The sequence below is a fragment of the Cladophialophora immunda genome (assembly GCF_000835495.1).
Source record: "Cladophialophora immunda strain CBS 83496 unplaced genomic scaffold supercont1.3, whole genome shotgun sequence".
NCBI lineage: Eukaryota > Fungi > Ascomycota > Eurotiomycetes > Chaetothyriales > Herpotrichiellaceae > Cladophialophora > Cladophialophora immunda.
In genome coordinates, this window is record NW_015622543.1 from 5,277,970 (window position 1) to 5,299,540 (window position 21,571).

At 54.2% G+C, this 21,571-nt stretch overlaps 8 protein-coding genes across 8 annotated transcripts; 5 read left to right on the top strand and 3 right to left on the bottom strand.

Moving 5' to 3' along the window:
• Positions 1-810: 810 nt before the first annotated feature.
• On the bottom strand, positions 811-1,533 carry PV07_06194 (uncharacterized protein; the record flags this gene model as incomplete). Its single annotated transcript, XM_016393149.1, has 1 exon — positions 811-1,533. The coding sequence occupies one exon, from the start codon at positions 1,531-1,533 to the stop codon at positions 811-813; it is 723 nt and encodes a 240-aa protein (XP_016250668.1).
• An 849-nt stretch (positions 1,534-2,382) lies between these two features.
• PV07_06195 (uncharacterized protein) lies at positions 2,383-3,750 on the bottom strand (the record flags this gene model as incomplete). The annotated part of the gene is made up of 1 exon (XM_016393150.1): positions 2,383-3,750. The coding sequence occupies one exon, from the start codon at positions 3,748-3,750 to the stop codon at positions 2,383-2,385; it is 1,368 nt and encodes a 455-aa protein (XP_016250669.1).
• A 708-nt stretch (positions 3,751-4,458) lies between these two features.
• Positions 4,459-5,067, top strand: PV07_06196 (uncharacterized protein; the record flags this gene model as incomplete). The annotated part of the gene is made up of 1 exon (XM_016393151.1): positions 4,459-5,067. The coding sequence occupies one exon, from the start codon at positions 4,459-4,461 to the stop codon at positions 5,065-5,067; it is 609 nt and encodes a 202-aa protein (XP_016250670.1).
• A 512-nt stretch (positions 5,068-5,579) lies between these two features.
• PV07_06197 (uncharacterized protein) lies at positions 5,580-7,145 on the top strand (the record flags this gene model as incomplete). The annotated part of the gene is made up of 1 exon (XM_016393152.1): positions 5,580-7,145. The coding sequence occupies one exon, from the start codon at positions 5,580-5,582 to the stop codon at positions 7,143-7,145; it is 1,566 nt and encodes a 521-aa protein (XP_016250671.1).
• Positions 7,146-8,025: 880 nt separating this feature from the next.
• PV07_06198 (uncharacterized protein) lies at positions 8,026-9,507 on the top strand. Its single transcript, XM_016393153.1, has one exon. The coding sequence runs from the start codon at positions 8,245-8,247 to the stop codon at positions 9,373-9,375; it is 1,131 nt and encodes a 376-aa protein (XP_016250672.1). The 5' UTR covers positions 8,026-8,244; the 3' UTR covers positions 9,376-9,507.
• A 133-nt stretch (positions 9,508-9,640) lies between these two features.
• PV07_06199 (uncharacterized protein) lies at positions 9,641-13,221 on the top strand. The gene has a single exon (XM_016393154.1). The coding sequence runs from the start codon at positions 10,059-10,061 to the stop codon at positions 12,783-12,785; it is 2,727 nt and encodes a 908-aa protein (XP_016250673.1). The 5' UTR covers positions 9,641-10,058; the 3' UTR covers positions 12,786-13,221.
• PV07_06200 (uncharacterized protein) lies at positions 13,164-14,234 on the bottom strand (the record flags this gene model as incomplete). The annotated part of the gene is made up of 1 exon (XM_016393155.1): positions 13,164-14,234. One exon carries the CDS (start codon positions 14,232-14,234, stop codon positions 13,164-13,166), a length of 1,071 nt encoding a protein of 356 aa, XP_016250674.1.
• Positions 14,235-16,829: 2,595 nt separating this feature from the next.
• PV07_06201 (uncharacterized protein) lies at positions 16,830-20,950 on the top strand (the record flags this gene model as incomplete). Its single annotated transcript, XM_016393156.1, has 2 exons — positions 16,830-17,248; positions 17,428-20,950. 2 exons carry the CDS (start codon positions 16,830-16,832, stop codon positions 20,948-20,950), a joined length of 3,942 nt encoding a protein of 1,313 aa, XP_016250675.1.
• Between the last annotated feature and the right edge of the window lie 621 nt (positions 20,951-21,571).

The window sequence follows — 21,571 nt, forward strand, 5'->3', positions numbered from 1 at the left end:
CCACATCGACGAATCGGCAGATTGGCGATCTCTCTTCAACAATCGAAGTTCTCGACCGTTGCTAGTTGGCATGAACCATGGAACCATCCTTCAGGAGGAAAGCTGATCATGCCCCTTCAAGGACCCCAATGTCCAGCCTCGCTCGCTCCACCCTCTCCCAAGGCCTGCCAGGCACCAGATCCTTCCCGATCCCTCGATCATCCGCGTGTCGGGCCTGAAGAGTTGAAATATCTCGTTGAATGAGATCTGGCTTGTTTCCTCCCAGAGCCCATGGAAGGCAACATTGCCAGTATCTGACGAGGATCAGACGGCTCTCGTATATGCTCACAAGACTGATCGCATGAAGATGGTGCCAAAGAAGCACGAATCTCCGTTGGGTCCAATTACTGTCAGAAGATATTTGCATTGCTAGGCAGAGAAAAAGAGAGGATACCAGCGATACTCAATGCCGCTCAAAAGTGTGGATTATTCTGAAGCATGACGGAGAAACCACGAACTGACAGTCAACCCGCCCAAGGACGTCGAAGAAGAAATACGGCGTCAACCATACCAAGTCCGCTTACTATTCAACATCTGCTGGCATTTGGAAAGAAAGACCTTCCACCCAGAAATCAAAGAGCCACCCATAGGGTATCAAGATACAACACAAAGTCATTCCCACGCATGGCTCAAAGTCCCCCTTGACTGACAGGACTCCGAACTTCCAGATACAATTTCAATTGACAGTCCGACGTCCAGCATAGAAGCAGTCTCCCGTGAAATGGGTTTCCTAGTTTTCTCGAGGGCGCGCCTCGTTCCTTGGCCTTCGGTTCACCATCGTGTTCGTTTCCTTTTGTCGTTGCTTTGGTGCTTACGTGCCTTGGCTGGGTCGTTAGTCTTGTTCTTTGGAGTTGATCGAGTTGGTGTCGCCTCGGCCGGAACAGCGCCTTGCGAATCTTTCACTGCCTGCTCTAACGACTCAACAAATAGCTGCTTGACATGGCTGACCACCTCCTTAAATGACGATGCGGTCACTTCGCCGATGACCGCAACATCGACCTCGCGCTCCACGTTCCATAACTCTTCGCAGTTCAGTGTCAGTTCTTGTTTGAGCCGGAAGCCGTTGATATATAGTTCAACCTCAGCATCCTCTAGATTCAGCCCTCCGCCTCTGGTGTTTGCGCTGGTAGGAGTTTGTTGCCGTGACAGGGTCGGGTCTGTACGAGGTCCCTGCACCGGGGGTACAACAAGCCGATGAGTCTTGTGGAGTGAGGCCAGTTTGCGCCCCCGATGCGCGCAGAAGGACAGACATGTCAAGGAAGACTGGGTGTCGGTGCTCCTGCGCAGGACTAGCATCACTGTGTCGTTTATGCGACTGTTGCCTGGTTTGTCCTTGACATAGATAATGGTTCCAGGGGTGAGTCTTTCTTGGTAGCCACTGGCCCAAGTGATTCTCGAATCTCTGTCCGCATTGCTCGTATCGGTGCTTTCAATGAAGTCGCCCAAGTCATGAAAGTGATTGGGCCGGACTGTGCGCCGCGTGCTAGAGAACATCTGAAGTCGCTTAGTCTCTGGTGTGCTGGTACCTATGTATAGACAAAAATGAGAGCAGGGGATTGTTCTCTTGCACCAGCACGATATCGAGTGAGGCTGATGCTGTGTGAGATTCGTGGTCGATAGAGAATGACAGCGGATGGTTGGGCCACCAGGGGCCACGCCTTAAATAAGTGTGATACATACAATAGCTTCTCCTTGGGACTGTGCTCGTCATGGCCCTTTGCTGCTTTGTTTTATAGTTTCTTGGGACATCGAGAGGTGTGTCTCTTGACAGGCAGCAATCCGAGTCCCACAGCCTTGCGAACCATTTCTCGTTGGGCGCCACATTGGGTTGGTTGCCTTTCCAAAATCCCCAAGCAGTCCGCTTATCTGCGGGCTGGTTACACGAGGGCGTTATCCGTCACATCCGCGTGCGAGTGACGCTCACTCACAAAGACGTCGCAACACGATGGTCCGTATTCTGTAAGGAGACTTCTGGAAGACAGGGAGGAGAAGCGGAGCGGGGTTGCCTTGTTGCTCGTATGTGGTAATCCTCATGACCGCGTGTCTCGCCAAAAGTCTTGCAGAAGTGCCATGATGTGGCTTGAACCTTCGGTATGGTGACCTGGGGTCAATGCGGCTAAGTCCCTGGGAATTTCACTTCCTGACACGCTCAAGGGACTGAAGGACTTCGGCTACTGTCTTGGTCGACATGGGCCTTTTGCACATCCGCTGAGTCAACGCCGCTCTTCATTCATCGAGAGATTGACTTCCAACGAAACGAGGAATTCGAAGTCAGCGCAACGGTGGTGGTTGGAACCTTTGAAGAGTCCATTCTTTTCGATTTCAGCTCCCACTGGTAGAACCCTAGGGCAAATACTCTCCAGCAGTCCGTTCGACTTTTTTGTTCTCTTTCAGAGTATCGACGTTCTCCTCCTGGATGCTTTTGACGACCAGATGGGCAGAGTCTTTCTCTTCCACCACGATCCCGCCTCCTCTTGCCCTCGACAGAAGCTCCGGACTCGCCTCTGTTCGCTTTCCCGTCTCTTTATTCCAAACCCAGCCTTCCTTTAGCCACATCCAAGTAAGGTACGCTCGTAGTTCCTTATCCAATGGAACCACCCTCTTCCACTCTGGCTCAAAAGTGTCAGTATCCTCCGCTCCCTCGCCATTCCAACTCTTGGCGACTCCTCTCAGCTGATCCCGGCAAAACATACGCCAACTATCATGAGAGTAGGGTCCAAGTCCAGGCAAGTGAGAAATCTCCCACGCCACACGGCCATCTTCGTCATCGAGGACTTCGTCTTGCTTGACGTCTCGTCCATCGCCCTTCGCCGGATAATTGTGCTTTTTATATCGCTTCCCACGCGAAGGCGGCCTCTCGAGCCAGACCTTTGCCATTGCAACACATTTCCTCGCCCGTTGATTCTGAAATCCTAGGCCATAGATGATCGATGTAATGTCGCTAACTTCAGCGTTAGCAAGATCTATCGGCGTAGGGTAGCGTGACATGAGTTGATAAAAGACCGGCATTGCGCGCTCTCCAGGCGTCTTGTTCAAGAAAATGGTCGCGATCAGGAGACGAAATGGGTCATGCGCCAGTCTCTCTTGCATCAGGCCGAACTTTTCGTGGGAAAGAGGCGGGAATGGCAATGTAGCTAGGAATGTAGGTCGATGCTTGTGCACCTGGGGGAAGTAGGGCGACGTGGTTGATCTTCGTGGCTTCTTGGTCTCGATCTTCACTTCCCCAGTCATAGGACCACTCAAAGGGGACTGAGCATGTGGCAAGAATGGGTCAGGCCCAATATCATCTGGCACATCTGTGAGACTTGAATCTGAGGAGAGGTCATCGAGGTTGAGTCCATAGTAGACCCGGCTTCTGGCGGGCGTTGCTGGCGGTGTGGCAATGACTGGAGCGCCCTCGAGGTCTGCATCTAATGTCTTGTCGAGCATCTTGTCTTCCTCCTTCGAATTGTCGTCCTGCCGTTCGTCCTTGGACACCTCCTTGATGAAATGCCTGGAGACATAGGTCACCTTGCGACGCGTACCTGCGGCTCTTCGCTTTTGAACTGTCTTTGCCGCTGGTCCAGCTTGAACATTTTCCCGCGAGCATTCATCGTCAGCAATCATGCCCAGATCATCGGTAGGAATGACTGGCAACTCGGCTTCTGAGAAAGGAGAAGGAGGTGGCGACAGCAACGTCAGACTAGAGGAGAATAGCGCCGCTGGGATCATCGTCAGACGACGCGACACGCCGGATTGTCAATGAGAGTTTGAGAACTAAAGAACAAGGACTTGCAGGGACTCGATTCTGTGGCTTCTGCCTAGAAGTTCCCTGCAACGGCGATTTACTGCCAGCATGCATGCAGTCGAGCAGTCGACGAGTGAAGCAATAATGTATCTGCATCTCTATCACTTTGCAATGAGTGAAGGCAGGCAGTTTCTACTAGTGTGCACTTCACAAAACCACTAATTGTAACTCTCTAGGGACTTTATTCTATCCTCCAAACCCATATAGCTAGTCTGCGAACAATCTCCTCCAGATCTGTCTGCCCCATGGCCACTGACACTCGAGTCGAGCCCACCAACATCTGGCTGGCAACATGGTGACCCTGCTCGGTACAAGCCTCGCTACTCGCCATCTGCCAGGGGAATGTTGAGGGAGCCAATCACGATCCGAAGAGCCTGAGTGAGGCGAGACAGCTCCACAAACCTTTGGTGCGCAATTTCGCTCTGACTGCGACGGAGGGATTTCCTGTTCTCTTTTGGTCGTTGGCGGTTGTGACACTTGAAACAGATTTTGGATAGCTCGGACTGAGCAGCTGGAGAAGATTTTCATACAACACCTCGTGGACGATTCTGACCCCCGACTCGAGCCTTACACACCATTCCATCTTCTTTTTGACAGATCCTGAGCGGCAGCGGCCGCGACCGACAGCGAGGATGGGTGAAGCAGAAGAAATACAAGTAGGAGAAGTGGAAAAGGCTGCAACAGCTACAATTCGGCGGAAACCTGTACCCACGACCCTGCCACCGCGAACCCCTAATACAGCTGGCAACCTCGTGAACCGATGGAAGAAACTCTCGCGCCGAGCCCGCATCCTGGTCTTGGTCGTTATCCTTGCGATCATTGCACTTGTTATCGGCCTCGCGGCAGGTCTTTCGACGCGCAAACACAAGCAGAACCTACCACTGCCTTCGGGAAACGGGGGTCCCTATACCGGCGATCTGACCTACTACGAGCCGGGTCTGGGAGCTTGCGGGATTTCGTCCAGTGACAGCGACAAGATTGTGGCCATCTCACACATTGTATTTGACGCAGTCAGTGTTGGCAGCAATCCAAACGCAAACCCATTGTGCGGAAAGAAGATCAGGGCGCGAAAGGATAACAAGAGTGTGGATCTGACGGTCGTAGACCGGTGCACGGGCTGTCAGCCGATGGACATCGACGTCACCATTGATACTTTTGCTGAATTGGCCGACGTCGACCTTGGTAGAGTATTGGTGCAATGGAACTGGCTGGAAAATGTCCCTGCTGGAGCCCAAGCCTGAAGCACACTGTTATGAAGGGAGACGAAATCGGGACACTTGCAAACCGGCTCGATGGAACAACACCGCAACCGCTCCCTGCCCGAGAGACAGTATTCTCCTATTGACGAACGGTATACTCTGCCTTGCCTGGAAAAGGAAGCCCTTTTCGCCTTACTACCCTGCATGCAACGAACGAACAATGTCAAAGGAGATCGACGCCCGCAGCCGGACATCAGCGTCCTTCGATTGAATATTCATTATGTTTCCAAATCCCATAACCCTCGGACTGGAAACTTCTGTTCAACCTTAAGGGGCGAATTCGAAGGGCGAAACTCATAACCGATGTCTATCGTGGCATTAGCAGACGGACAGCAGTATGTTGAGCCCTCATGACGCTTGTGATACCTCTCTGATGTTGTTCAAGGTCCAGTGTTACCCTCGATGTTCTTCACGATGTCGCGGCGCGCAATAACATCAAAATTGCGTCCAAGGCAGATGAAGAAGCATACCTGCTTGTCCTCCAATCGGCTGATATGACGGCTGCAAGTGTCAACAATCTGCCCGACTACATCGATCCTCGGCTCGAGCCTGTCCCTACGATCGGCGGACGAGAATATTGGAAATCCAAGAATAATAGCCATAATGCTTGGAGCCACCAAGCAAATATTGTGGCAGAAAACCCATTGTCAGACGTTCTCAAAGGTCGCAAAATCATAATGAAAGATAACATGTCTGTTTATGGTCTTCCCCATACCTGTGGAACCTTCCCTCAATTTGTTTCCAAGGACGGAAAGTACCCGATCGCTTCGATCGACGCATCGATAACAAGGAGATTACTAGAGGCTGGAGCCACCATAGCAGGGACATCGACGTGCGAGAACTATTCTCTGACGCCCATGTCCTATACTTCAGCCAACGGACCGGTCCACAACCCGTGGCTGCACGATCATAATACTGGCGGGAGCACTAGTGGAGGAGCATGTCTTCTTGCCCTAGGGAACGCTCGGGCTGCCGGAGTCCCTGGTCTGGACAAAGCTGGGGAAGATGTTGACCTGGCAATGGGCGGCGATCAGGCAGGGAGCATTCGCCTTCCGTCTTCGTATTGCGGAGTCTATGGCCTTAAACCCACCCATGGCTTGGTCCCGTATACAGGAATTGCTGGACTTCATCCAATGATCGACTACACGGGTCCAATGGCGAGAAAATTGGAAGATATAGCCACTCTACTCACAGTAGTTGCGGGCTATGACGGCCTGGATACGCGCATGACGCCCGAATCGCCACTCCGGGAACATGTTGTTGACTATGCGAAGCAACTAGCTGCTGCAGAGAACCCGGGCAAAGGCCTTAAAGTTGGTATCATCACAGAGTCATTCAGTGCTCCAGGCACGCAATCAGAAGTCGCAGAAACGGTGCGTTCCGCTGCTTTGAAACACTTTGGAGCCAGCGGTGCGACAGTATCCGAGGTCTCGATCCCGATGCATCTGCTCGGCCCTGCTATCTGGACTGCAGCGACAAGGACACATCTTGCCGGACTGGCCGTTGGCGGCCGAATACCCGACGTGCTCAGCCATAATATCCCGCACCTGTCCCTGAGATGGCCTCCAGATCAGGAAATGTATGATCTGTTGACTGTGGCCAATCCCGCCGTCATAAATATAATTTTCTGCGAGACGTTTTTAAAAGAAAAGTTTGGTCCGGAAGTTCAGGCTAAAGCTCATCGCCATGTGTTGCAGTTAAGAGCAGCTTACGATAAGGCACTGGAAGACTTTGATGTCCTTATCACTCCTACCACACCAACGGTTGCTCCTCCACACCCTGATCTGCGACCCGAGGCCGAGGGCGGCAGCAACGTTATGGACAAAATCAAACTGGCAGTTGGATCAACCAATAACACCTGCCCATTCAATTCCACCGGCCATCCGGCCTTGAACGTGCCCTGCGGTTGGGCATTTGCACGAACCGCGAGTGGGGTGCTCCCTGTCGGCATGCAGGTGATTGGCAAGAGATGGGATGATCTTGGAGTGATGAAGGCTGCGAAAGCATTCGAATTAGGAGGAGGTGGTCTGGGCTCCTGGCCTGGCCAAACGAAAGCATAATGGGGTGCTTTAGAAAGAAGTATTTCCCCTTGCCCACCTCGGTCCGCTCAGGCTGTGCGGCGGAGAATACTCTGCCCCGGAGTTGTCTCCTCCTAGATTAGGAGCAACGCCCGAGACGATTTCAAACCGATCTGAGGCTCACGATAGCCACCAGAGGTGCCAGGTACGGCACCAAAGGGCGGGTGACGATATCTCTATCAATTTCCCCTTCTTTCAATGGCCCGAGAGTGCGAATGCCTCGGATGGCCCAACTCCGATCTATTTTCTCTCACAATTTGACACTGGCAGCACTTCAAATGGACAGACACGAAGCTAGACCCAGCACCGCAAGACTCGGGGGGCGGTCTTGTATGAGGGGCACCTCTCTTAACAATAAGATGAGGCGTCCGTCTCCTCGGCTGTCGCATCGCAGCCCCTGTTTGTGTGTTTCAGGATTCCAATTCGATCTTCAGATCTAGACCTGTGCCCTCGAATGTCATCTACCTCGTCCTCACATACTTGTCCCTCGTTGTCTGCTTGTCTTGTTTTGCGTCTAACGGCTGTTCCTGTGTCTTACTGGTCGGCATCAATTATACTGACAATGTCTACCCAGTGTCAAGCTATCCCTCTCCCTGATCCGCGCACAACACCCTGGACTATGAATCACGCGAATCTAGTTTCGGAGTGGACATCTGGTTTACGATAAACATGCCTCGTCCATATCGCACCAACGGGACTTCCTTGTGGTCTCCTCAACCTTGGAAGGATGAGTGGACAATGCAACGGCGTTAATCATCGTTCTGTAGGCATCGCTCTGGGGGCAACTAGCTGAGTTTGCTCGTCATTCAAGGCAGCGGTTTGCTTCATGCTGAATGGTATGCCGTTTGTCGGGTTACACCATCCCACGGCAGTGTCTGTGAGCCACACCGGAGACCGGAACAAGCAGCACCCGTCTTAAATGACTTGTGTGCCGTTTGTCTAGGGAAGACGTGGGCAGTGCCGTTCTCAAATACCTCTTGATCAGACTCTTTCTTTGAAGTTTGCGCTCTCCACTTCCTTCTCGTCAAGTCAGCCTGCTGCTCTCCTGAGCCCATACTCACTTTTACAGAGATCTCCAACGATGTTGTTCAGGACATGGACTGCAAGCGCCCTTGTTGGCATGGCTGTTGCGCAAGACTTGACGACCATACTCGCGAATACACCAGAGTTGTCCAACCTCACCTCCTACCTTGGGCTGTTTCCAGACCTCACGGCGACTCTGGCATCTCTGAAGAACATCACTCTGCTCGCACCCAACAACAATGCTTTTGCGAGACTGTTAAACTCCTCCGCTGGAGCTGCCCTGGTCCAGAACGACACCTCGGCAATCCAAGCATTGTTCACCTACCACGTTTTGAATGGAACCTATGCCGATTTTAGCGACAAGCAGTTCGTTCCCACTCTGCTGCAACCATCTCAATTTACCAATGTAACTGGTGGGCAAGTGGTGGAAGCAGTCTCGAACAAGAACCAGGCTGTTTTCATCTCGGGGTTGCTCAACAATGCGAGCGTCAGCAGCGGCCCCGTCAACTTCAGTGGGGGGGTGGTTCACATTATTGACGACGTCCTGACCGTTCCGCAAAACATTTCAGACACTGCCGTTCAACTCAACCTCTCCGCTGCCGCCGGTGCTCTCACTAGTGCCGATCTGGTGACAACCGTCGACACCCTGTCCGATGTGACCTTGTTCGTACCCAACAATGAAGCGTTCGAGGCCATCGGCTCTGCCCTTCCCAATCTGACTACACAGGACTTGTCCTCGATCCTGCAGTATCATCTCGTTCAGGGCGCGGTCGGCTACAGCACTCTACTGCAGAACGGCACGGTGCAGACGGTCCAGGGCAACGACCTGACCATCACAGTCGAAGATGGGGAGGTTTTCGTCAATAGCGCTCGAGTGGTTGTTCCGGACGTGCTCGTCGCCAACGGCGTGGTTCACGTCATTGACAACGTGCTGAATCCCAACAATGCCACTGCGATGCCCAACCCGTCCCAAGGGTCCGGCTCGCCTGCATTTAGCGGTGCCAGCTCTGCCAGCAATATTCCATTTACATCTGGTGTGCCGACGCCAACCGGCACCAGTGTCAGCCAGTCACCCACAGGTGCGACCGCGGCATCAAGCAGTAGTTCTGGAGCTGCGGCGCCCGCCAAAACTGGGGTGGTGGGTGCAGCGGCCTTGTTCGGTGGCGCGCTCTTAGTCTTAAACATGTAGACAGGATGAGCAGTAGAGGAATAACGGAAAGGATGGGATGCGCATGAGTGATGAGGTGCGATTTGAGCCGCCGCCGGTCCCAGTGGGTTCGGTGAGGGCTGGTCTGAGAATTGTGGGGGATCTGAGTTTGCGCACTTTGACAGTCAAGCGGGAGACACATGGCTCGCTTGCTCGCATGGCATGCTAGAGTACATCTTGAAATAACAAACAAGCGCTTGCAAGATCTATCCTGAGTTGATCCTGTGCGCATCTATTTTGGCTGGTGTGGCCATCCCGTGGAAATTGAGAAGGGCGCCTTGACCATCCAATCAGGCCCGCTTGCTATTTTTCCTGCCACCAGCAATTCGACCGACTGCGCCTCGACCACCAACTACATCATCGCAGATGGGGGCCTCATTCTTGCCAGAACCAAACCACAAAGTGACACGACACTCGACGCTTGACGCTCGCCATCATAAAACCCAGTTCTCGTTCGCAACTTGCCTCTCTCCTCCTCCGACCGTCTCTCAACATCCTGGCAGCAACATCTTCCTGTTGTTTTGGTGACAGGGTCTCCTCCCCGCCTGCTTAAGCGCCCTGTCACTCCACAATAAATCGCCGTTGGGCACAAATGGTACCCGCGGTCTAAGCGCTTTGAAGTACAACCTGCTGCGGCCGCATCATGCGACCTTCCGTCCAGCATTATGCCTTCCAAAGTTCGAGATAATAGCGCCGAGCGGCGGCGCGAGAAAAAGGAGTCGTCGCGATCAGAAAAGGACCGGAGAGAACGAGATCGAGACCGGGACCGAGACCGAGAAAGAGATCGGGACAAAGATCGTGACCGAGACAGAGACAGAGATCGAGACAGAGACAAGGAAAGGGAAAGGCACCGATCACATCGCAAAGCCTCCGTGCGAGAAAAGACATCCTCCAGGACATCCATCTCGCCGGTCAATGAAAAGAGACGGTCCTCCATGCCGGGAAAGGTCGAAGAAACCCCTGTCAAATCGGACTCCAAGTCCAGCTTGCCGTATCCTTCGTTCTCGAAAGAACATAGCCGCGAAGCCGTCGGTTTGGCAAGTCGGCCAGTTCCCAATGTCTTTACTCCCCCTGCGACCGATCTGAACGCTTCCAAAGACAAACTCCCCTCGAGACATTCGACTTTTGGGCACGATGCTCCGCCCAGTCCCCCGCTCACCGACAAGAACTCGGGGACGGCGAAATGGAAGGCCAATGTCGGGAGGCCGGTGTCGGTTGACACCATTCAGGAAGAAGAAAAGGCCTCTCAGATGGACGGAGACACGAAGACCACTTGCAAGGCACGACTCATACCTAAAACAAGGGGATCTAGCGGCCGTCTGCGCAGTTCGTCTGAGCTGGGGACAGACAGTTCTCCGACTCGGAAACCGCGCGATACAACCACTACGCCGCTGAAGACGGTAACCCCAGTTTCGACAATACCCGTTTCTCAGAGGTCAGTCAGTCAGCCGACGCGAACCGATTCTCCCGCGACCACCAACAGCGCAACCGAATCGGGCACGAACATCAGTTCCGAAGCCACCTCTATAGCCCCAGAACAACCTACAATTCAGCGGCCCGGGTCAAAAATCCCGTCAGCGGCCGTGTATCCAGACGGCCCAGCAGTCATTCTCCCACAGTCCAGGGGAGTGACCCCATTGGAGATCTTTATAGAAGATGATGCCTCAGTATTGACGGGGACACCGGCAGGTGTCTCACAAACTCCTGGGCCTCCGCCACCGCCACCGGCGCCCATCCCGGTCTCTGTGCCCAAGGTCGACTATCTGCTGCAGCACGGCGGACTACACCAGTCGGTAACGAAGAATCTGTTACTGGCGGGTAAGCCCATGGCGATACAACAGGCTCAATCGCCGAACCAACCCTCCATTCTGGTCGCCAATCTCTTTGAACCTTACGTCGCGCTGCTTGATGATTACGACAAAGTCATGTCGAAGAATGGGTCATTGGCTGTTGCCACCGGGTATCGCTCGGTGGCACGTCGACTGCTCGATCGACTTGAAGCTGTTTTCGCACGGGACATCTCCTCGGAAGCATGTCAATGCCCGATGTGCGAATACGATCATGCCGAGGACGTGAGAGGTGTCAGCTGGGGCGAAGTCCTAGAATTAGTCTCTGGTAGAAAAGATCTCCCCAGTTGGCCACCTTTCGCTTTCACGCTGTCGCCGGTGGGATTAGGGATCTCGTTGGAGTTCCGGGTACCGATGCAGAAGCTCGACATTGACGTGCCTGAAGAATACCGAGAACACTATATCCGACAGTCACGCAAGACGAAGCAAAGCGTGGACAAGTGGCTCAGCCGACAAAGCGACGACCCGAGTTCGCCACCTGAGGAGGTGGACGAGGAGACGTTGACCTTTGCCATCTTGACGCACTTGCCCGCTGAACAAAGGCCTATTTTCAAGGATTTGCTGGGTATTGTGGATCGGCCAATCGAGCCTCCTAGACGAGTACCGACCCCAGAGCTGGAGAAGCAGAATGGCGAGTCCCGTCCACCACAGCCGACACCAACACCAACACCCGCCCCTCGAGTTCGGCCTCCGCACATTGCCATTGCTTCGCAGGCGATCCAAAGGTTATACCGATTAACGATCACGCCAAGAGATTCCGAGGCTGCGCTGTTCTTACTCAACAATCCTTCGTTGCACAACGCCCTGGCTACCTTGGCCGCTATATCCAATGATGAATGGGACATTCTCATCTCTGGCCGGTTTGACGGGTTCCTCAGAAGCGGTGCAGATGACGTTCCGTGGCCCGAGCACATCCCATCAAGAGGACCGACTCCCTATCGTCCCCCTACCCGAGGCGCTACGCCTGGTTACGGGCCACAGACGAATGGGGCGGGCTACGGATCTCGCCAGGGCAGCTACTCTCACCCTTACTCGCAGACCAATGGCGTTCCTAATGCTCAATATGGCGCGCCCATCGCGTTTGACGAGGAGACGGAACTGGCCACGCTTGCAGAGATAGAACGCGACATCTACGCTGGGATGGAAGCTCTCGAAGATGCATTCGAGGTTCTGCATAATAAGGCGGAAATGGTGCGTCGGGCCTTACGAGAGCGCTCTGCTGGCTTGGCCGCCGCAGCCCAGCGAAGACGCGGTGTGATGGGTGGCGGGATCGAGGTCCGAATGGATACGCCCGCAAGCGGGATCATGCCCCAGGGAGAAAACGGGGTGGGCGGACGATGGGACGCCGAAACTGACGATGGCCTCGGGGAGTGGGATGGTTTCGGGGAGATCGAGCCGGACGACTCGGCCAGCAATATCTCGAGTGCGCGGAGGAGAAGGCCGAAGCGAAGAAACGAGAGGAGGACGCCGGCTCTGATCGAAGAAGAAGATGAGATGGAGGATGACGGAGCGAGCGAGGGGACAGGGAGCCCGAGGAAACGGTGACCGTGACACGAGTGTTGATGTGAGACGACGTGCTATGCATCTGTTTGACGACCAAGGCTCCGGATCCACGAGGCGTGGCATGTTACCGTCGTTGCATATTGGTGGCATTTTGTTCCCTGGGCGTTTTTCAGCAGGCCATATCACGAGGTTACTCGGTACAAGTTGGGTGCACTAAGACCACAGCACATCTGATAGTGGGGGCTTTCTTGAATGCAGGAGAATCATGTTTGCATCTTCCATGGCCTGTACCTCGTCCTGAGAGGTTCATCCTGATGTGTCGGGGCGGGGCTGGTTTCCCCCAGGCTCATGGGCTCATGGGCTCATGGGCTCATCCTCCTCCTATATGGCTACATAGCTACCTTTTTGCCTGCCAAGGACCTACTCGGTCCTCCGGTGCTTGCCAAAGAAACTCGTGGCAAAGGTGCCGTCGACGTTGCCCAGGACGACCATGGTCGAGCCGCTTATTTCGTTGTCTCTGTAGTCGCCGTTGGTGCCGCCGATGTCGACGACGTTGCCGATGTCGCCGAGGATGGCGTGGGCCTGGTCACTGATCAGGTTGCGGATGTACTGTCGGCTGGCTAGCTGTTTCGGCGCCTCGGCAGCGCCCGCGGCGGTGGAGGCCCCGGCAGCGGGGAAGCCCCTGGCCCGGGGCCCCGACCTTTGCGACCCCGACCCGCCCGAAGCTTCGAGCAACAGCCGCATGCTCGAGGGCTCCGGCACCGACTGCATCGCCTGCTGGATGATCTCGACCTGGTGCGGCCCGCTGGTGCTGCCCAGGTTCTGCAGCAGCTCCTCCAGATGCACCACGAAGTCGTCGAGCTCGGCGATCTGCGCGTTGACCTTGTGCTTGTCGCGCAGAGACCACGCATCCGCACCCCCCGTCGCCGTTGCTGTCGCCGACCCCGACCCCGACCCCGACCCCGACCCCGACCCCGACCCCGACCCCGACCCCGACGCAGTCGAGCTCGATGGTCGCGGTGTTGCTGCTGCTTTCCCTGCCCCTCGTATTACCCGTGGCTTGACGATGTGGCGGCTCTCGGCGGGCGCCGGCTCGACGGCCTGCATCTCCACGTCGTGATGCGTCGTCGTCGTGAGCATCGAGGAGCCTGCTCCCCCGGCCCCGACGACCTCGACCCCGTACCTGTCGCGCAGCTTCGCCGAGTCGTGCAGCAGGCCCTGGACGCTGCGCAGGCTCGACCTGACCACCGCCTTCTGGGCGTCCCACTGCGCCCGCAGCGCCGGCAGGTGGTTCTCGCCGCCCTGCGACGCCGCGTGCACCGTCGCCCCCACGGCCCCGAGCCAGCCCTTCAATAGGACGAGCTTCGTGAACGCCATGTCAAACTCCCGCTCGCCCTGCGAGCCCAGCGACACGTAATTACACCCATCCAAGCAGGCGATTAGGAGGCTGGTGAGAGCAACGTTCGTGATCACCAAGCCCGCTGTCTCCATCTTGGGGTGTGTCCAGTTTTTGGTGGTTGTTTTTTTTTTGGGCGATTGGGTAACGGAGAGGGGTAGGGGGCGTGCGATTGGAGTCTGATGCGAGGTGTGTGCGGTCTGCCGCGGCGGGTGGGTGGTGTTACCGTCTCTCTTGTGATCTGTGTAGCCTGCAAGGCAGAAACGAACGGAAAAGGAGGGGAAAGGGCAGGCTTTTTGAGATGTGGTGAGGCTGGGAGAGGAGGGGTGTTGGTATCCCGTGTCTCTGCCGCTGCTGCCCAGCCGGCGCTGGCAATTGACGTGGCGTGCTGAGAATGCTAGATTCCATCCCTTCCCCCCCCCCCCTCTCCAGCATTCCTCTGATTGGGGCTCCCCCAATTCTCGGATTCAAGTCTCCCACGTTTCCAGCCTCACTTTATCCGCCAATGCGACCCTGGCGATCGATCGGGCGTTTGATAAGGTTAGAGAGAGGGGTAGGGAGAGAGAGACTGGCCGTTCTAGAATCAGCTTTTCATGCCCGACTCAAAGAGAATACGGCTGGTCCATTGGATCAACCATCGATATTGTTTGCGTCTCGCGTACACTACGAGTTTCCATCAGGCTGTGGCCGATGGAGCTGCATGGGTGTCGAGATATCTGCAAGGGGCCGGGAATGGTGGTCCGTCAGATCCCAAAGGGGGTGATACGGTCGGAATCCTTGTCAACTCGCGCTACCAGAAGCAGGGCAATCGGGAATGTGAGCAGGATTCATGAGGTGATGGTGGAACGTCGGTCGGCCGTCTTGAGTTATACAGCTGCATTCCCTACCTTGTAAGGATTGTGCCGTGATCCGCCTGTGCCCCTTGTTCGCATGAGGCTGAAGCCCCATCCCGTCGGGTGCGGGCACGCCCTTGCATATCGAGCTGGCTCCTTGAATGTGGATTCATCTGACGTCAATCTACCCTCTATACGAAAAGGGCTGAAACTGTCCAGCGTGTCCAGGAATGTGTGCCAATTGTAGTCTCGATGGAATGAAGGATCCAAGGTCAGGTATCTAACGGGGGTTGAGAAAGGGAGGCAGCAAATGTGTTGGGAACCGCCCGTGAGATGCATACATGCATTCCTACACACATCCCTACATACATAGCGTAAGGAAGCCAAGGCAATGGTACGTCATGGACACCTGGGCGTATTCTCCTTTCATCACAAGCATGCGTAGTTGGGAATGCTTGAGAGGGTACAGTTGAGTATCGACTTGGTATCCTTATCTGGAGAGCAGGAGTCATGCCCATGCCGCCGGGACACAGCGAACGAGAAGGGCACGTCGGGTCTGCCGTGACTGGCGTGGATGGTTCATCAGCCAAATCCTTCCGCAAAGGGCTGAGCCCCGGTCTCGAGGCAGCAGGCACTACAGATGAAGCTGGCCTGGTTTTTTGTGGCTTTGGTGGCAGGCGAAGCAGCCAGCAAGCATTCGTTCCAGGAAAGTCGAACACCGCCTACATGGCCCAATCGCGTCTTGCAGCCCCCCGCCTGGGCGCCTTGCAGTATCTCACTCGGGCCCCTAATGCGGCGGCGTGAAGCCTGATCGTGCACCTTGGTCCTGAATGCGTGCAACTCTGGCCTCAATCAGCTCGACGTCGTTGATGATCAGGTTCTTCGCCCCGTCCTGGAAGTTGTCCCCAATGGCGTTGTTGCTAAGGATTGTGAATAAGGCTGCCTGCGTTATTAAACTCGGTCGCTTGAGGCCTCAGACCATCCAAGGCCATCGAACAGACGGCGCGAGACCAAGTCGCTAAGTCTCGGGTTGCGGGGCTGCTTTACATCCACCATAAACCCAATGCCGCATTGACGAGGATCGGTTCGAGGAGGCGAGTGCAGTCAGCCTCGTCTCCCACTCCAGCAGGGCGTGCGTAGTAGTAGCAAGATGGGAGTTGGACAAGCGCTTTCTCCCGCAACGTCGTTGACTCTCCTTCCCTTCCTTAGCTCGGTTCCTTGGGCTGCGACCTTGGGATCTATCACACGGCCACGCCCAATCGAATCTTCTCCGCAGCTATCTGGGCAAGCCTGGTGCCACGTCAATCAGCCCAATTGGACCCTTCTGCGGTTCTTGCTGCCCACGATGCGAGCTGTGGGAAGCCGCCCCGGACTGCAGTTGTTGTCACTCGCTTGAACATGCATGCACATGGCTAGGCTGCGGGTGGCTGAGCCTCACCAGTTCTCTCTGCCGTCTTGATAAGGGTGCGTCCTCCCACGTCCTAGGGACAATGTTCCCGTCCTCAGCCGCATGTTTGCGCTGAGAGTGTTTTCCCCCGCCCCAAACTTCCCACATGTATCGTCCTCTCTGAGGCGTATGATACCATTCACGTTCTACAGTGATGCTTATCTGATGGCGATCCGCTATTGATCGAGCCCAAGCGACTTGAAAGGTGGTGTTTTGTGACCCCCGATGCTTCGTGCGCCAGCTGAATCTAAGCGAGGCTCCTTACACGTCCGATTTGGCACGGTTTGATATTGTTCCACTACCGATAAGCCTCCCCCCCTTCTTGACCGACTCCGGGCAATGCACTGAACTCGAGAGCTACGGCACCCAAAGTCTGCAATATATCCAAATCCTGATTTCCGACTGCAAAGATGGAGGCAGTGGGTGGGATAGCAAGCATTGCCAGTCTGGTTGAAGTAGCAGCCAAAGTTGGAGAAATAGCACTCCAGTACACCCGAGGTGTGCTCGGTGCGCGCAAGGAGGTCAATCGTATCTGCAGCCAACTCGATGCTCTCTTGGAGGTTGCGAAAGAACTGCGAGATCTTCCGAAAGGCGACACCGGTTCACATCTACAAGCCTCCCGCTCCCATGAACTCGGATCATACACAGAGGGCTGTATCGCTGAGCTCAAAGAGCTGAAGCAGAAACTAGAACACAATCAGAGTCGCATGCACCGTGTCGGCTTTCGTAGTTTGAAGTGGCCATTCGAGAAGGAGGAAACTAAAGATATCATTGAGAGGCTCAATGCCTGGCAAGGAACCTTTGCGGCCGCGCTTCAGAAAGACCAAATGTAAGCAATCCTCTCCAGAAAATGGTCCCCTTTCGAGGTGCTATATTTTTCTCGTTGCGGAATGTCTACTCGGTTGACGAGGACCTGTGTAGCGTCAATTGCGATGTCGTTCCTGTTCTGTTTCAGGTCGAAGAAGTACTTGACCCCGTCGTTCGCCGCTGACATTTTCGTCTTTTCAGGCTTCTTAACATGCAAATACAGCAACATCTATATCTGAAGGACCTCGTCGAAGCCAATGGAGCCACGTTCGATGCAATGGAGACTCGTGGGATGCCCCTCTGCAATCCTAAGACCAGGGTTGACATCCTTCGTGATATTACTTCTTGGGCCAAAGACCAAAAAGCAGACACTCCGTCCATCTTCTGGCTCTGTGGTTTGGCTGGGACAGGCAAGTCCACCATCTCAAGGTCCGTCTGTAGTGCTCTCAGAAGCGATGGCATCCTTGGGGCCAATTTCTTCTTCAAGCGCGGCGAGGGTGACCGGAGTAATGCCTCAAAGCTTTTTACTACAATCGCGGCGCAGCTAGTCCGCAAGCACCCTGAGCTCTCGCCTCATGTTTGCGAAGCCCTGAAGGATAAGCAGAGCTTGCAGGAGTTTAAAGATGCGTTCCAGAATCTCATTTGCAAGCCTCTTACTCACGTGGAGAAAACGCCGCAAGCGAGCATCCCGTCCCTAGTCATCGTCCTCGACGCGCTTGACGAGTGCGACGACTCCGACATTGGCAACATCGTCCAGCTTCTGTTCGAAGCAGCGCGTAATCTCACCTCCGTCCATCTTCGGATTTTTCTCACCAGCCGCCCTGAGCTTGAGAGCACCGACTTCCCTCCGGCGGGATCTCGCCAGCTCGAACTACACCATGTATCTGATTCTGTTATCAAAGAAGATATCACCGTGTATCTTCAAGACGAATTTTCAAGAATACGCCTCGAAAAGAACAAGAAACGCAGAACACCGATACCCAACTCGTGGCCAGAAGAGGCACAGTTGAAGTCTTTGGCTAATATGGCATCGCCCCTGTTCATCTATGCTGCCACTCTCATTAGATACCTCTCGAGCGAAGGATTCGCCCCTGAAGACCGACTGAGGGAGCTTATACAGAACACAAAGGCAAAGTTTTCCGGAACCGAACGGACTTACAGACCTATTCTCGAACAGATATTTGGAGATATAAAACCCCCAGATCGAACTCGCTTCCTTGAAGACTTTAAAGCCATCGTCGGTTCGATTATCCTTCTTTTCGAACCTCTCTCTCTTGAGCCTCTTGCGCGGCTACTTCACAAGCATACAAGAACCGTTGAGTCCCACATAGCGAAGTTTCAGTCCGTCATTATCATCCCCCAGCAAGAGTCTCCGATTCGATTGTTTCACCAATCTTTCCGAGAATTTCTCATTGGAAACAACAACGTAGAATCTCATCCTTTCGGGATCAACAAGGTCTCGACGCATATGGATCTCACTAAAAGGTGCTTGGAACTTCTGTCGAAGCCCGAAAGTCTGGAGGCGAATTTATTCAACCTACAAAATCCCGGGACCAAGGTCGCTGACGTCGACCGCGAGAAGATCATGGCGCGTCTAAATCTAGACGTCCAGTATGCATGCAGTTACTGGGTGCATCACCTTGCAGAGAGTCGCCTCGACACAACGTGGCTAGATCCAGGAATGGCGAGTCTCACCTACGAGTTCCTCAAAAACCACTTTCTCCACTGGGTGGAAGCCTTGGGCTGGATGGGGAGAGTAATTGATGCTCTCCCCCAGGTATCGCTATTGCAGACCATGATTCAGGTAAGCGCTAGTTTCCAATGTTCCACGTCAGGCGGGAGAAGCCTGTCGCCATTATTCAACGAATACCTGGCGAACGAGCCCGATTTGGCGGCTCACAGGGGTCAAGAAGAAATGCTAACCATTCACTTTGTATTTCAGAACGATTCACACCGGGATTTTGTTGGATTTCTTTCTGATGCCCGTCGTTTCCTTGCGAAGTTCTCAGGCATCGTTCACCTTGCGCCTCTCCAGCTTTACTCATCAGCGTTGATATTCACGCCAAGCCAAAGCCAGATCAGGCAAACTTTCAGCGGCGAGATACCGAAATGGATAATCCACCCTCCCCATGTTGACACGTTCCATGGCACACCCCAAGGCCTGAGACAGACGCTGGACGGTCACTCGAGGTGGGTTACGTCAATAGCGTGGGCACCAGATGGCAAATATCTGGCATCTGCATCGGCGGACGGGACGATTCGACTTTGGGATGGGGATTCGGGTGTCTGTGTGTGCATTTTGAGCAAGGGCAACCTAGGCGTTGATAAGGTCGCCTTCTCGAGAAATGGCAACTATCTCGCAGCTGTGGGCGGATGGGAAACTGACAGTCCGTTTGTGTCGTTATGGGACATGAATTCGAGAAAGTTGGTTCGACATGTGGAAGAACCCGCCGAAAGCGTTTGGGAACCATTGGCAGTCTCAGACGAAGGAGTCGTTGCGTTCGGGTGCTGGATCGAGGACAGCAACCATCTATGTTTCTGGTACCCGTCAGGAGAGCTGAAATTATTTCATGCTACGCCCTTTGAGATTGTAAACCAAGCGGAATTTTCACCCGAGGGGAAAAGTCTTCTGATGACCGGATGCGACGCAGAAGAGCATGACACAAGATGTCGAATCACTCGTATCACCCGTCTCGTGGACATAGAGTCAGGGGAATTGCGCGAATTCCCCGGTGTTGTCGCCGCGACCTACGTTTCCGAACAGCAACTTTCCATGGTGGTGGTGGGTCAGGACACCCCTCCCGTCGATGACAAAAGTGAACTGGTCGTGCATACGATCAGACTGCCTGATATCCCGTCAGAGCTTTGGAGAACTCAGCTCTCGCCTGACGGCCTTGTGGTGGCTGTTCATGCCGAAGACAAAATCGACGTCTATGCCATCGGCACCGGAGAAAAAACCGCGTCGTTCAATTATAATTACCATTGGTTCTACTTCTCGTCAGACTCCACAACGTTGGCATGTAATCATCACACTGACTATGCCATACGGATATTGGACACTACCCAGAGCACAAAAGACGTGCCAGGCAGCTTATCCAGCCAGCACAGGGTGCGTGTTACAACAATTTCACTGTCCCACGACGACCTGCATTCGACTTTGGCATCGGGAGACACGGACGGTAAAGTAATTGTGTGGAAATCGTGGAGAGAGCCCTCTAAAATGTCGAGTGTCCGACTTTCAGGTCATGAAACGTCAATCATGGCTCTCGAATTTACAAGATGTGATCGTTATCTGGCCTCGCTCGACTGGCGCGCTGTCGTCCGAATCTGGGACGTCGAAACCGGCCAAACTCGCAGAATTGGGGGATCCGACTTTCTAAAGGTTTATAACATCCTAAAGTTCTCGCTGGGGTTTTCTCTAGACGGAAAGTTTTTGCAAGTTGGGGTGAAGGTAGTCTGCTTGGACGATCGCGACGTCGCTCTGGAGCAGAGTCAAATGAGCACTACTGTCGAGTTTGAGGACTCGACTCAATACCTTTCCGCTCTGCAGGTCGACAATGATGGCTGGATTAAGCGACGGGACAAAGATGATTGCAGCCTTCTATGGCTTCCGCCAGATCTCAGACCACTCGGTCCACACGTTTGTGTCTCGGATCGTAGTGTCTTGGTGCTGGGAGGTCAGGATGGGAGCGTGACGTGGATGGAACTTAACCTGTCTGACTAGGTGCGATGTGCCGATGTGTCACGAACAAGGCCGTCACGGCTTTCTACGACAGGGTCACAGGGCTAGGGAAGTAAGTAGGACGCAGAGGATGCGTGTGGCCGTACCCTGGGTTGGGAGGCTGTACATTTACACGAACTCGACAAGTCCAATGGTTCACCTTCTGATATGCGCTCGACGACCGCGGTAATTCGTAGGTCATCTGCCTTTGCGGCACTCCGTTCAGAAACGTCGAACTGAAAAATCAAGCGCTAAAAATCACTGGTATGGTGCTGGAAAGTCTCACTTTGAAATGATACCTACTCTTTGTACGGCTGGGAACTCAGGGGCTGGGCATTTTGTGGGTAGAGAATGCAGGAAAGTAGGATTATATATTGTTCCACACACCCCGGCACGCCTTAAAATGGACGCCCAGTTTGCAGGACATTGTTCGAAACTTCACGTGAGAGTGTTGGAACCGTGGGTGCAGGACGGCTCTTGCTTCTGGCTATCAAACCAACACAATGGATTTTTTCCGCTGCCTCCCCACGTTCCAACAGCCTGACGATCTCCACGCCCATGATTCCCTCCATGTACGACTCTCCTCGACGTCCGCAGTGCGAGCATATCAAAAATGAGATTTCG